Raw genomic sequence first — 14,875 nt, 5'->3', positions numbered from 1 at the left:
TTGCTACAGGGGATAAAAAGCCCCTGCTTTTGAGAAAATTCCTCTCTCCCTCAGTTCTTCTCCGGCTCTCATACCAACTCCACCAGCTCTCCCCAGTGGCTTGGAGCTTGAGGGCATTCCCAGACTCTGCCTACTAGCAACGTGGAGGGAGTAGGGGGAGGTGGGACTCTTAGGTGGGGGAGAAGGAAGTAGGGCAGGAGTTGGGAAAGATGCTGTCACCCAGTGCTTCGGCCACATGTCCCCTCGCCCTCTGCTCTGGTATCACTGCTCTTTTTGATATTCCCCCATCTTGCGCTACTTCAAGGCCTTTGCTCTGTTCTCTCTGTGCCTACTAGAATAGTTTCCCCCACATAAATGCATAGCTCACCTCCTCACTTCTATCAGCTTCCTGATGTTCTCAAATGTTCTCTTAGTAGAAAAGCTTTCCCGACCAAACTACAGACAATTATGTCTTCATTCCCACTCCCTTTCTCTCCTACCCTGGTCTCTTGTTCTCCTTAACTGCATTTCTCAAACTTCAGTGTGTACACCGAATCACCTGGGGAGCCTATTAAAATGCAGATTCTGATTCACTGGGTCTGGGGTAAGGCCTGAGATTCTGCATTTCTAACAAGTGCCCATTTGACGTCAATCTATAGACTGCACTATGGAACACCTGACAGTATCGAGATTGTATCTATTTTTCTTCTTTATTAGCTCATTATTATTCTCTTCCAGTCAGAGTACACGTTTCATGAACAGAGAGATTACCTTATTTGATTTATTATTCTCAGCACCCCGTATGATGCCCACTACACAAAAATTACTCAATAAATACTTACCAAGTGAATAAATTACCTGTGTTGTTGGAAATCCATACTGGAATTTGAAATGCATTTTCCATTACAAACATTATTGTTACATTTAGGTACTTTATAGGTTAAATAGATTTCTGTGCCCTCGCTTAACAAGCTTCCTACCATGTGTAAAGTGGCTTAAGTAGGAGCATAAACCCATAATTATGTTCAGAGTTCAACAAACTTATATATAAACAGATCATTGGAGCCCAATCTTTTTACAGAGTTACAGAGTGAGGCTGAACATACCAGAGAAAGCTAGAGAACAAACACCAATAAATGATTATATAGGAACTAAGCTATGCATATGTGCTGAGGGAACCAATAATTTCAGGTCATAAAAAGAAATAAGCCTGATACAATTACTTGATGATAAACGCTGACATAGCAATTTTAGTGTCCCAGATTGACAAAACAAAACCAAACAAAACAAAGCAAAAGCAAAACAAAACAAGAACGCTTGCATATCTTTTTTCAAGTTTCTAATGTCATGAAATGGAACTCTGATGAGGACTCAGAAACCCCAGGGGACACACGAGACACACTGTCCCTAGATTCTATGACCTCTTTTAACCCAAACGCTACTTATGCCTTCTATTGAATTATCAGTGTGCTCCCCAGGGTGTGATATTACCAGTGTGGTTTATTTCTACTTGATATAAAATAAAAATCATCTTTACTTCAAGAACCAGTCACCAGGCTTTAATACTTCAATCATTTGATCTTTGAAAAATAGACAAGGCAAAAATACAAACAACGCCCCCCCAACCCCCACCACCCCCTCCTGTGCCCCCAAGATGTTTTTAATTCTGCCTAATTACAGAACTAGCACAGCCAAGTTTTCTGGTTCCTTTCCCGAGATCCAAAGCCAGCATTAACACTGCCACGAGATTTTATGCATACCTTCCATTAACAGATGAATAAAAAGTGAAGTAAAATAAACTGAAAGTATTCAGGAAAAACAAGTCAAAGCTGGGCTAAATGAAGAAACATTCCTTCCCAAGTCTTGCTTTTGGTAGTCAGGGTCTATTTTTCTTTTTCGTGAACCAAACATGGAAGAGCTCTTAAAATTGTTTTCCAAAGGGATGGGGGTGGGGCAGGAGGACCATGTGCATTCCTGTGGTTTCAGCGATTTGCATCGGCATATTTGAAGAATACTGTCCAAATGATAGAGGATTCACTGAGACAGAATCCTCACGTACCTAGCGTTAGTTGGTACTCAGGTACCCCACCCTGATCCCCTCTTCAGGAACAACACACCCATCCCTGCTGCTGGGAGTATCGGTTGTTGCTAATATTCCTCACTAGGAATTCGGCCCCAGAAATACTCTTTCAAGGTCTCCCTTTCACCCCACTAGGCAGCCCCCAAATGGGCAATGACTGGCTGGTTCAGGAATACAAAGGTCATCCCTCTCCTTGCCAATCCGGACAGCCTGCAGAGTCAGCCCCACTCTCAGGCTCCCTCTATTACAGTCAAATGACCCTTCAGCCTCTTCCATCGTCTACTCCCTTGTACCTTTCTTTGTCATAGATGTAGCTCCGGAGAATACACCCCAATATACTTTTGTCATCCCGCACTCCGAATCAGAGTCCATTTCCAAGGAACCTGCTCTAAGGCATTTTGCATAGTAAATAACACTGAAGCTTCTTCCTATTTTCATAACTGCAGCCGATTTTCCCTTATATCCAGAGATCACCTCACTGTTGTGCTTTTGAAATGGCTGCCGCCAAACAGCATGTGATCGGGCATACTTACGGGCTCCGACAGTGGTCAGTCCAGGAGCTGGGCCAGGCTGCTTTGCCCTCAGCTCTTGAAGTAAGTGGGTTACCGCCTTCCAATCAGAGCTCAGATCTTCCAGCTTTCTCTTGAAAAGAAAAGCATACGTGTTATTTATTTCATTAATGTCTTGAAGATAACTCATGTTGTTATGAATTCATTTTGTGAATACATTATTGTATTTCTATTGTATTTTACTTCTAAATTAATTTTTCTAGGTACAGCTCCTTTCAAAGGTATTATAATTATTTTAGCCAACCGCCCTACAAATCCAGGCACAATTTCATTTAAAGGAAGTAGAGCGCAAACCTTAATGAATGGAAAACAAACGCAGACAAAAAACATTGTCATCTCAGCAACTGTCTTGACCCTCTTGAAGAGTATCTAGTGTGGTTGCATAGAAGAATTATCCAGAGAACATTAAAAAATATCGTCATGTCCTGGCTCACCCCAGATCGATTATATTAGCACCTCTCAAAGGGAGAGGCTGGGGTACACATGGGGATAGGACACTCAGAGTTCACTTCAAGGAAGGACTCTTGTCCCAAATGGTGGAAAAGATGGCAGAGTGGTCCTTCAGGGACTATCTCAGCTGCAGAGCAAGCCCTTCCCAGGGCAGCCGTCATTCAATGACCAAGGTGAGGGTATAAAGGCTCGGCCCATTTTGCTCAGAGCAGGACAATTCTGAAGTGTCATTTCAGCTGCAGGGCTCCCCGTGGAGTCACCAAGCCTGTATGTGACCAGCAGTGTGCTGGTATAACAACGGACTCTCTGGAAAAAAAAAAAATCCTAATTTTCATGTTTGCCAATTTCTGGGGTGGCAATACTCCCACCATAGCCAGTTTCCCTTGACCCAGATGGCAAGTGGCTCACAAAAAGCCTGAAAATTTGACAAAAGACCCTGATGAGCAGATAGGAGGTGAGTCCAGTACACCAGCGGTTAGCCATATGGTTAGTTATTGCCAGTGGAATGTGAACAGAAGTAATAGATGTCAGGTCTGGGCTGAGGCTTTCAAAGAATCTGTGAGGCTTCTCTACCCTTTCTGCTGGCTGGAAGCAAAGAAGTCTAAGGTCCTAGGGAAAACTTTTTCAGTGGACTGGCGGGGAGGGGAGTGGTGGTAGAGAATTAGTCCTAATGCCCTGGAGCAGCAGTTCTCATACTTTAGGATCATCAGGGTCCCCTGGAGGCTGTGTGAAACCACTGAGAGCTGGGCCCCAGCCCCCGAGTTCTAGATTCAGTAGATCTTGGGTGGGACCCAAGAACTTGCACTGCTTACAATTTTCTAGTTGATGCTGATGCTGACTGTCCAGAACCAGAGCCTACGGTGATCATTATACCCAATGAGTTATCTAAGCATTGACAATCGACTGGATATGCACCATCCTTGAAAGAAATAAGAAAATTGGTCCTTAAGTCATTTTCTGTAGCACTTAATTCTCTTAAGAAATCCCACTGAAGGGGTGCCTCAGTGGCTCAGTCGTTAAGCACCTGCCTTCGGCTCAGGTCATGATCCCAGGGTCCTGGGATCGAGCCCCGCATCGGGCTCCCTGCTCGGCGGGAAGCCTGCTTCTCCCTCTCCCACTCCCCCTGCTTGTGTTCCCTCTCTCTCTGTCAAATAAATAAATAAAATCTTTAAAAAAAAAAACAAAAGAAATCCCATTTAACAAAAGCTGCCAAGGGACTAAGTCCTAAAATAAATACTAAAAATTCATCACTTCCTAATTTATATCATCTCTGCTCTTGAGGTTCCTTATGTCTATTGTGTCTGACATGACAGCAAACCAGGGCTTTTAATTTTTTTTAGTCCACAGTGCATGTTGTGAAACATTTATTATCACATCAATGAATATAACTCTTTATTTATTGAAACGTAAGTCTTGAATCCAAAAGGAAACAAACAGTACCTCTGATCAGTGAGGAATACTACCATTGAAAGTCACGTCATGTGGAAGATATTTTTCCATTCTGATCTCAGAGCTAAACGCTGAGAATTAAATATTATAAAAAAGCTAATGAATTAACACAGATTTGGTCTCCTGTTTCCCTTGCAAAGTTGCAGTGACTTCACAAGGACAGAATATTAAGAATAACCATGCTGATAACAAAAAGTAGCAACAGATAATAGGGAGGAGATAATAAACATAAAAGTAGATATTGAGAAAATGTAGAGGTCTTGGTCATTTCTGGAAGGGCTAACAGGGCAACATATGGTGAGGTCGCATCATACATCATTTAACTTACAGGAAGTCACCTACATGTGCTGAGACAAAGAGACTACATGATTACAGACTGATTTCAATACTGCTGGCATCTGCCCTCGCTTTCACTCAATGAGCATATGGCTCCAGAGTGGCCAAGGAGAGACGGGAGCTTTCTGTTCCTACGGTAGCCTTAGGTTCAACTTTCTTCTCATAGTGTAAGCCTCTCACCGCATTGAGTTTGCTTCTAATATTTAAAGATATGTAGTTATCTTACAATCTGGCTTCTAATAGCAAACTAACTATTTCATCTGGCTCTCAATTGTATTAAACTTCATATTCCATGTGCATCAGTGCACAACAAAACAGAATGGTAACTGACATTTATAACGATGCTCCTGAAAATAAGGAAAAGCTTCAATTCCATCGTGTTTTAGAATTAGAAGTCCCGGATTTCAGTCTTAACTCATTGCTACGCCTTACATGATAGTTGGCAAATCGGATAGGTCACTCAGATTTATCATCCTTGAAACGTGGAGGTAACACCACCACCTGACTCATAGCTTTGTTGGAGAAACTAAATGAGATATTCGATGAGAAAAGAACTCCATGAACCGCAAAGTACTATCAAATTGTTGGTTAGTTATTATGCACTACTTAATGAAGCAAAACAGAAGATGGTCAATAAAAATTTGCATTAAAATATTAAAATAAAAATATTTCAATGCACAAAGAACAAGGTTTTGGTTATCCTAAAAATACCATGTTTATATATTCAGTTCCCTTTTATTAATATATACATTCGGAACAGTCTATTCATTTATTCGAATGTTATCTTGCCCACTGTTATTTTCAGATGGGTAAATTTCAATGGGTATAATTTCAAATGCAGAAATTTAAAAAAATGAAGAAGAGCCCCCGAGGTACCACAAACATCTGAGGACCCTGTTCGGTGTCAAAAATGCAGTAAGCTCAGAATTGTATATTCCCCAAACTTTCATAATGATTAGCAATAGATTTTGATTCAGCTGGTGACAAAAATATTCTCTCAACTTCTTGAAGTCTCGCACGTACTTCAGAGTTGAATTCGATGATCTATATATTACAGAAGTTTTGTTTGTTGGTCTGGTTTGCTTTTGCTTTTTGGTCCTCTGGCAAGTGCCCAAATTTTCTACTCTCCCATCTTTGCTATCAGGCCGTCAACTCCTTTCAGGTAGGAAAACACATTTGGTTGCAGTGAGTAATGCAGCGTTCCTCACATAACGAACTTGAAGTAGGGCTCAGTACAAATCTATAGAAGGTAATGATTTCTTCACCATGTTGATACTCTTCAACTAGATTTAAGGGAATGAACTATATGTCTAAATTTCAACATCTTTAAATATAAAATGAGTGGGGATAATAATGATCAAGTCCCATTCCTGGATTAGATTTCCAGAATTTGAAAATTTTGAACATGCTAAGTCCATTGCAGACCCCAGGCTTTCCCCACGAGAGCCCCTCAAAAATCGGCCATCGTAGGAGATTCCTATTTTACCCAGAGGGAGAAACTTGGAGAGCATTTCTTAAAAATGGTAAACTGAGTTTCATTAGAGGGGACCTTTGCAGCTGAGCATTATGTTCCATGGTATAAAAACTGCTTGTATATAATCATTAAATGTTAAGACAATTATCTCAAACAATGTGAAATTTATTCTTTACCAAGAGCAGGAAATAAGCATAAGAAAAAAATGATTTCAGAGTATAGCTTTCCTTTTTAAATTTAAAACAGAATACAGTTTTAAACTCCATGCGAGTTTGGGATTTTCCAAATTTAAAAATCTTACATGTTTCTCCTGTGTCAGTATCTGGCAAGAAATTAATATCGGCCACATAAATAACTGAATCCACCCACGGCTCTATGTACACAGACATGTATGTGAATGTTGTAATTGAGACATATATGTCTCTATGTCTATCTTTATGAATGCAGTTAATACAACTGGGGGCCAGGAGTGAAATTCAAATCTCTAAATGCTTGCCCAGTTCCAGCAAGTGAGACCTTCCCTCCAAGTATTTCCTCAGACATGAGTTGACTCATATTATTAGAGCCCTCATAATGTCTCTTCTGTCTTGTTTGTATTATTGTGAACAAAAAAAGCTGCATAGTAGCTTGCAGTAACCTCAAGAGATGGGAATCTGGGATGCTTATAGAAGTCACCTGACAGTATTGGTTAATAATAATTTTTTAAAAGGTCAAGAAGGTTAGTAAACCGTTAGCAATGATTCCTGGGGTATAACCTCACACTTACCAGTGGTGAAGGCCCTTGTAAACAAATCTTTTAAAGACAGTTTAAAAAAGCAAAATAATAAGTGACTCTGATGGGGTGATAAATAATACATATCTAAGAAAAATGAAAAGATTCTCTTCTCTCCTAATATCTTGTGAATGGGCAGTGAGCTTGGGGATAAAAAGTCCAGCGATAACACTGAGGACATAAAAAATGGCCCTTTTCGTAATTCGCAGCTAGCTAGGCGTGATGGTCCTGACTGAACATAAATAACAGTCACGGAATATAAACTACACACAGACAACGCCACCCCAGGGCCATGTGTCAACAATACAGAGATGAGGCCACTCTGCCACCACAAAAAGGACTAATATAAAGCACTGCTACTTCAACAGTCACAGCTCTGTCCCGCTTCAATCCCCTCACCTTCTAGATAAAAATCATTATTAAGTCACCCAATTAAAGATACCCAATCACCACACTGACTCTGTTGACAGCATCTAATCCAAATAGGCTTCCATTTCCCTAATCCCTCTTGAGAATCATTTAGCCAACCGAACCCCATAAGCAGCTCTTTCTAACCCCCTCTTACTGAGATGCCCCACAGTCTCCCTGGAAAGATTTCTCCCTTGCTGCAGTAAGCTAAAAATCCTAACTTTTTCATTATAGGTATGTTCCTAGTAGTCTTCGGATGGACAGGTTTAATGGCATCATACGGGAATTCAAACTGTGCCTTCCATTTTGCAAATAACTTAGAAGGAAGATGGTGAGCTCTAGAATTCTGGAATATACATATGAAGAGTGTGAGTGAACCTGTTTCATAAAATATAACACGGCAAAAGCAATATTTCTCAAAAGTGAGTTATTCTGTAAAATGAGATTTAAAAGATGGAAATGCTGTTCAATTAAGAAATTAAATATAATCCGACATTTGCAATCTCATCCTCATTCCTAAATATTCATAAGTTGCTCAAAAATCTATTATAAATCTTATTTTCCCTGTGGGAAGGTGGGGCTCTCCTTATTTTCAAGCATATATAATTAGCATTTATTCAGCCTCTCACAGTCAAAGATTTTTCCTCAGTTGTAAACCTAACTTATATGCTTAAAAAATGAAATTCTGAAAAAAAGAAAGTCTGCTACTCATGTATTAATAAATTATCAAATATCTCCAATATTGTTACTTTCTTTCTGTATTCTTCTCCCAACTTTTTCTATAAGCACTGACATGGAAATTATGTTCACCAAATGCGTGAGTCAAAATGGACCTATTCATTCCAGGGGGACAGACTTAGGACTGTTATCTCTCTACTGATTTCTGATGTTATAAAAAACATTGCACCAGATAAACTAGATCATGTGCCTGACAGAGCATGTATGAAAGCCAAATATTGTTATAAATGTAATATTTCGTTAGGCAAGATTTTGACCAATAAGACACACCATTCAACCTGCTATACCATCTAAAAATCTTCAGACACACATCTGTTGCAATGTATTAAAAATTATCAGGCAAACAAATAAACCCTAAGGAAGTTCTTGGAAATGTTATGATGTTGATATTAGCAGTAGAACAAACTTGCTGGGAAAAAACAAGCTTAATCTAGTTAATTAACAACAGCTGGGAAAATGAAACATCCCTGGTTGTGATTGACTTTAATTGAAAATGACTAATGATGCTGTCATTCTGCAGCTACTATTTGAGGAAATGATGCCTGGGAGATTATAACTGCCCTCTTGACCATTCGTCTATGGCAATTCTTTTGTGTTAAAGGTTGGGGTGGAACATTTCGGCCAAATCCAGAAGGCCCTGAACACCTTACATTTTCTGTTACATTTAAAAAGGAACTCAAGAACATTAGTAAAATATATCATTAGATTCATGGTAACCAGATTTTGTTTTTATAATCTAAAAAGTTAGCAAAGCAAACGAGCTGTCTTCATCTCATCACTTCAGCAAGTAACCAAGACATTTTAAATTTCATTGATGCTCTCACTTCTGATATACAGAAGTTGATATAAGTATTCCAAAATACATATACACATTGAAAACATTTTAATAGAAAGAGTAGGGTTGCACGTTGAATTAAAGAACGAGTATCAATAGAAGAAAATGTCTTCTAACTGCTTTAGTTCAAGAGAGAGTTAAAAAAGAAAACACCTTAAAAACCAAATAACTGCCTTTTTTTTTTTTTTTTTAGTGGTTGTCAATATTGTTGTTACTGATGGCAGTTGTAATTGCTGCTTTTAAACTGCAAAATTACTCTGTGGAAAGTGGAATGTATTAAAAAAGATTCCATCAGCAGCATTATCATAAAATATTATTACCAAAGGGATAACTTAAGCAAAATGTTTAACAATTTATCTAATTTATCTGACTCATCTTCACTTTCGGAAGATGAAGGAACCAGATATAAATCAAATGAAAGAAAACTGTGCGTGCGTGTGTGTGTGTGTGTGTGTGTGTGCGTGAGCATGTGTAGGGGGGAGAAAGAGGAGATAGAAAGCAAAACAAGAATGCTTATTTCTTCAGTCACATTATTCTAAAAATTTTCCAGTAATTTTGCATCAGAGATCTAGTGCTACGTTTATGTCATTAGTAGAACTGTCTCGTAACAATATATTTGACCTTTAACGGGAAATTCTCAAAGAAAATAAGGAAGTGGGTTAGTTGGGGATGACAAAAAAGGAAACTAAAAATTTACTATCTTTGAACGTTAAAGGAATCCTAGAGAACTTGATGAAGTGAGGGAAAAGGGGAAAAAAACTCAACAGGGATGAGGCCAGCTCCCAAAGAGAACTCAGCTTGGGAGGTGAGCACAGGAGCCGGACAGACAGGCTGTCTGATGCAGCGTGTGGAGGTGCCAATAGACAGTTTCCTAAGAAACAGAATCATGCTCTGCTATGTCCTCAATTAGAACGTCTGTAAGCGGAGGATATACTAATTATCCATTTAAACACTAGATCTTATGTATGTGTGTACATATATGTATATATCACTTTCTTCTCCATAACTTATCATTTCCAAATGAATCTTCCCCCCAAAACAGAACCAAACTTTTTTCATGAAAATATGCTACAGGCTACTCAGACCCCTTTCCCTTCTATGAAGGGGTGAGAAACCTGGATGTTAAGGAGAAAAGGCGTTAGGAATAGCACAATTTTTAAACCTGGATATATAAAATGAAAATTGAAAGGGGCTTTATGTATGTATTTTCAGAGCAATGGATCACCCGTCAGAAAAATCATCCCCTGACCTTGAAAAAGAGGTTTTTGATCCATGCAGAGATTTAAACAGTCTCTACAGCTTGTCGTCTTGCTGTGCTGGATTCCATATTCTGAACTATGAGGTGGTTTCTGAGCCTCTAGTGTTTCAGGCTCCCACAAACCCCAGCTCATGTTCAGGTGTTTCCAAGGTCATGGTCCCTCTGAAAAGTTGCATGTGAATCAACTATTTCTCCACACCCCCACTCTCCCAAGTCAATCTTGCCCTTCTGCCTCTATCAACTTGATAGGTTGATTCTCCTCGAAACCCAAGGGATAAATGGTAGAACCAGAATGAGTTTTCACTTAAGTTCTACGTCTCCAAAATGAGCTGACTTAAAAGGAAATGTGGAAGGAGAGAGAGAGACCAGAAGGAAAGAAAGTGCTCACTCTACAAAATGGTTTTAAGGAATGCAGATGAGAAGGAAAGTTAGCACCTCCTTGCTCTTCCTTTTATTTCAGAAAGCTAATTCCTCTTTTATATCAGTAATGCGAAGGCAGAAAGTAGATAATGCTCACTAAGACACGGTTCTGATCTCCAAGTGGCCCAGGAGTTGAAGGCTTGAGTGGGAGGTGTGATGTTAGCATCAACTGCTTGGATTGTTTACATATAATTAAGATAAAAATTTTCTCGTTGACTTTCAATTAAGAATTTTCCCTCTGTTGTTTTTTTTAACAAAGGCAGAGAAGTGAAAGACAATTTCAGTGCATATCTGTAATGTGTAACAATTGTGCCAAACCCTGCATCAAGTCTTTGAGAAGCAAGCAAGAGTAGACAGAGTAGACCTCTGGAATGGTCCGTTTGTTTGTTTCATTGCTTACTAGGAGAGTCACTCTGTTAACCAAGGAAAGTGTCTGCTTAGGGACCGGCTTTCGTCAGAGCATCAGCAGAAACCCTGCAATTTGCTGCTTTTGGGACCTTCTCCAGCTCTTCAATCTAAATACTGAACACAGTGTTGCTCCATGAAAATTATCGTACCAGCCTTGGAACTGGATGCAAATGATGATTATTATTTATTATTATTATTATTATCTGGATATTAGGAATGGTAACAAGGTATTCCTGAAAAAATATCTATCAGTTTCTACACACAAATCTGTGCCTTTTAGCATCCGGTGTTTGGACATTGTATGTTTAGACTAAAACTTTACATTTACCTAAGGAAAGGCCCCTTGTAAACTCAAAGAAAAACAAACAATTTTCTAGAAATGAAGCTTGGGCCAAGCATAATCAGTGACCTTAGAGACAGAGTCTAAGTCATGGTAATGTTGTTTGCAAGGACAAACTAGTTCTGTATAATGAGGTTATTGACCTGTACTGTTTTAGAGCGGTTTTAAACATGAGGGCGAGGCTCACTAAATCTCAGCCTGCAATGTTAGCCAGAGAAACCGGGACTGATCAATAAACAGCCACCGTTCCAGGCTCTTGGGAACCTCCATCATAATGGGACACATTATAATTTTGGTCAGGTAGAGAAAATAAGGTAACCTATACCTAACGTCTATTTATCACTGGATTCTCATTTGCAAATGGAAGCCATTGATTAGCTATTTTTCAAAAACTGAGCTGGCTCTCCATTTCTCTCCTCGTGTAATAGCCTGTGAATAAATGTGTCCCAGACTTCAAAATGTACATGAGGAAAGGAAAGAAGGAGAAAGCTTTCTCCCTGGACAGCTTTTTACCAAAGAGAGAAGCAATTACAGACATTTCACTAAAAATTCTTGACCCAATAAAGTACTAGAGCCTGAATGCCAATTTTCCTCTTTCATAAGAAAAGAGTGTCACAGAGAAAAGAAAGGTCACGGACCATATTGTGATTCTTTACAGCTGTTGGAGACAGACAGTATGATGCAGTAGCTTGATTCGAATTAAGCCAAACAATATGAAAAGCATCAAGGCTGGCAAGCAAAGCAATAAAGCCTCAAAGAATTTAATCTACCTTGAAGGTGGGACCACTTTCTGTATTGATGGCAGCACACCAGGACAGAAATGAGTCCTTTAATGCAATGACTCGTTAATAGCCTTAAGATCACAAATATATAAATAGGATATGTTGATCAAAAAGACAGCTCAGCCTCTGCTATTGCGGTATGGACAATATTTCTTTACAAGTTATTTCATTCATTATAAATAGACCACGTCAATGGCGAATGTACAACAGGGGAAGCATAACCCATTATGAGGTAATGGATATTGCTAGAGGTTGCTTCATTACCTTCACTGGCTGGGTGGCTGGTTTTTCCTTGTACAAATGCTGCCCTTTAGACAAAATCCCTTCCACATCCGGCTGTTTAGCTTGAACTGCTACTTCAATTTCCTGGGGAAAGGAACACATACAGTGCAGATTAACTTCACAGTTGGCAATAAAATTACTAAATTTAAATATACCCTTGGAGACGCCACATGTATTGCAGATCAATTTCTGCATGGTACATCGGGGCACAAAAAGGTAGCTTTGGTGCAGAGAAAAGAAATAGAGGTTGTTGTGGAACATAGTAAAGTTGAAAATATTTATCCCAAATCTCCTTGAATTCTACTCCAATACTATTAAATAGAAACACAGACACTAACTTTGTTTTTCAAAAAAATAAATCTCAAATGCAATAATGAGAAATAGGACTTACGAATATGATTAATATGGATAAATGCTATCGTTAGCTCCAATAATCCCAGTAATTCTAACGTTCATTTTACTTTACAAACTTCTTATTTCAACAGGATTCTTTTGGGCTTTGGATCCGAAATTTAGCTTTGAAATAAAACCAAGTAATTCTTACCACATCACTGTCAAGATTAAGCTTCTTTCTGAAGAGTAAACACTTAAAGCACCATGCCAAGGCTTATTAATTATTAAGCAGTCAAATTAAATAGGCCTTTTGAGGAACGATTTATTTTAAAAAGTTTGTTTTCCCTTAGTCTAGAGAGGACTGAAGAATGACCAAACAAACAAACAAACAAACACCTCTTTAGCTATGAATATAAAGTATTTTGTTATTGGCTCCTGTCTGGCTGGCTTGAAGAGAGAACAAAACAAATGTGCATACATTGAAGCTGAAGGAAGTGAAGTTAAATATTACAGAAGACTTTTTGGTTGAAACACTTGTTAAACACTAGGATGGAATATCGATTAATCGATGTCAGGCGTCAGTCAGGGCCTGGGCAATCTTCCCCAGCTAGCAACTCCTGATTAACCCGTATCTCCCTTCCTCCCTCCCCTACCCTGGAGCCTCCCAGCACTGCTGTGTGGACACGTCTTCATGCCACTGCTTCCTTTATATACTCCATTTGTATCTTTCTCTCTCAGCGCATCAGGGCAGGGAGTCCTCTGAACCCAAATTACTGTAACTTATAGGGCACAATAGGGTGTCTTACAGTTTATGCATGTTCGGCACATACTCGTGAAAGGGATTATTTCTTTAGCTCTCATTATAATAAATACCACTGGAAGGTGGGCACTTGAGTTAAAAGTGTCTATAACATTAAGACTAGCCCTGTGCCTTGATGAGTATGCGTGCAACGCGAACATGCACACACCACCTTTAGGAACAATAATTACGGAGGAAAACAGGACCTAAAATTATAAGAACTTTCTGAATGATAAAAAAAATTCTAAAAGTTATTTAAAAAAAATCTTGTGAACTTGTAATGAGTTCAAATTCAGCGTGGACTTTGTGAGAATTGAGTATTTCTTCCTTGAAAACTGCTTATAAGCGCACCCAGTATAAATTCTATACCTTCCGAAAATTATCACAAATAGTCAATAATTCTGCCGATGTATCAGGTATGCAGCCACATGATGAACACTAATATTTTTCTCTCCCTGCCCCTCTTCTGCAATCCCAAATAAATAGTTTTAAAGATCGCAATGCACTGATGCTACTACTCAGAAGAGTTAGGAGACTGCATTTTTTATCACAAGGAATTCCCTTAGGAAATAAACACATTCTAATTCATGCAATTTTCATTGGCAAATGAACATGAACAGCAGCAAGTCTGACATTAGGGCAGCCCAGATATTACTCAGAACCGAATTTGAAGCAGGTGCTTGCTAGATGAACTGAGGAAAAGTTGGCACGTCTTGTGAAATGTCCCTGGTTTGCACCTGCAGAAGGTAAGATATTTCCTCTTCAGGCCATCAAGTTAGCCCCAGATTTAGTCCTCTGATGAATGAGTACTGCAAAGTCACATCATTTCCCTTTATAGAAATGTTTCCTATTAGCATGTCCTTCTATCACCACTAATGTCATCTCTTTGTCCTTCAATGAAATAATGAAGAGTTTAAGTACCTGGATGAGATTTACCCTTAGTTCCACAGAAATAGAGCAATGGCAAAAGAATCACGTTCAGCTCTAAATTCTTTGTTGTTATTTCTTGGCAATGTTTTGGAGAACCTGATATCTAATTACATGTACCTTTGATAAATCACTTCACAAAGGCCATTTGTGAAAATAAAATTCTACAATTTACCTCACTACATTTATTTGCGGTGTGAATTTATTAAATAAAATGTAGGTCAGTTGTTCAGGGT

General features: G+C 39.0%; 1 protein-coding gene across 1 annotated transcript in view; it reads right to left on the bottom strand.

Annotated features, from left to right (window-relative positions):
- The window catches only part of DMD (dystrophin), a 2,077,064-nt gene that overhangs the window by 673,131 nt on the left and 1,389,058 nt on the right, over positions 1-14,875 (bottom strand). The window contains exons 49-50 of the mRNA XM_021677947.1: positions 12,563-12,664; positions 2,593-2,701 (exon numbers count right to left, since the gene is read on the bottom strand). Of these exons, the coding sequence (XP_021533622.1) occupies positions 2,593-2,701; positions 12,563-12,664 (211 nt within the window). The remainder of the gene's footprint in view (positions 1-2,592; positions 2,702-12,562; positions 12,665-14,875) is intronic.

This window comes from Neomonachus schauinslandi, chromosome X, assembly GCF_002201575.2.
Source record: "Neomonachus schauinslandi chromosome X, ASM220157v2, whole genome shotgun sequence".
Taxonomy (NCBI): Eukaryota; Metazoa; Chordata; class Mammalia; order Carnivora; family Phocidae; genus Neomonachus; species Neomonachus schauinslandi.
The sequence above is the reverse complement of the archived record's forward strand: the minus strand, read 5'-3'. Positions and strand labels throughout refer to the sequence as shown.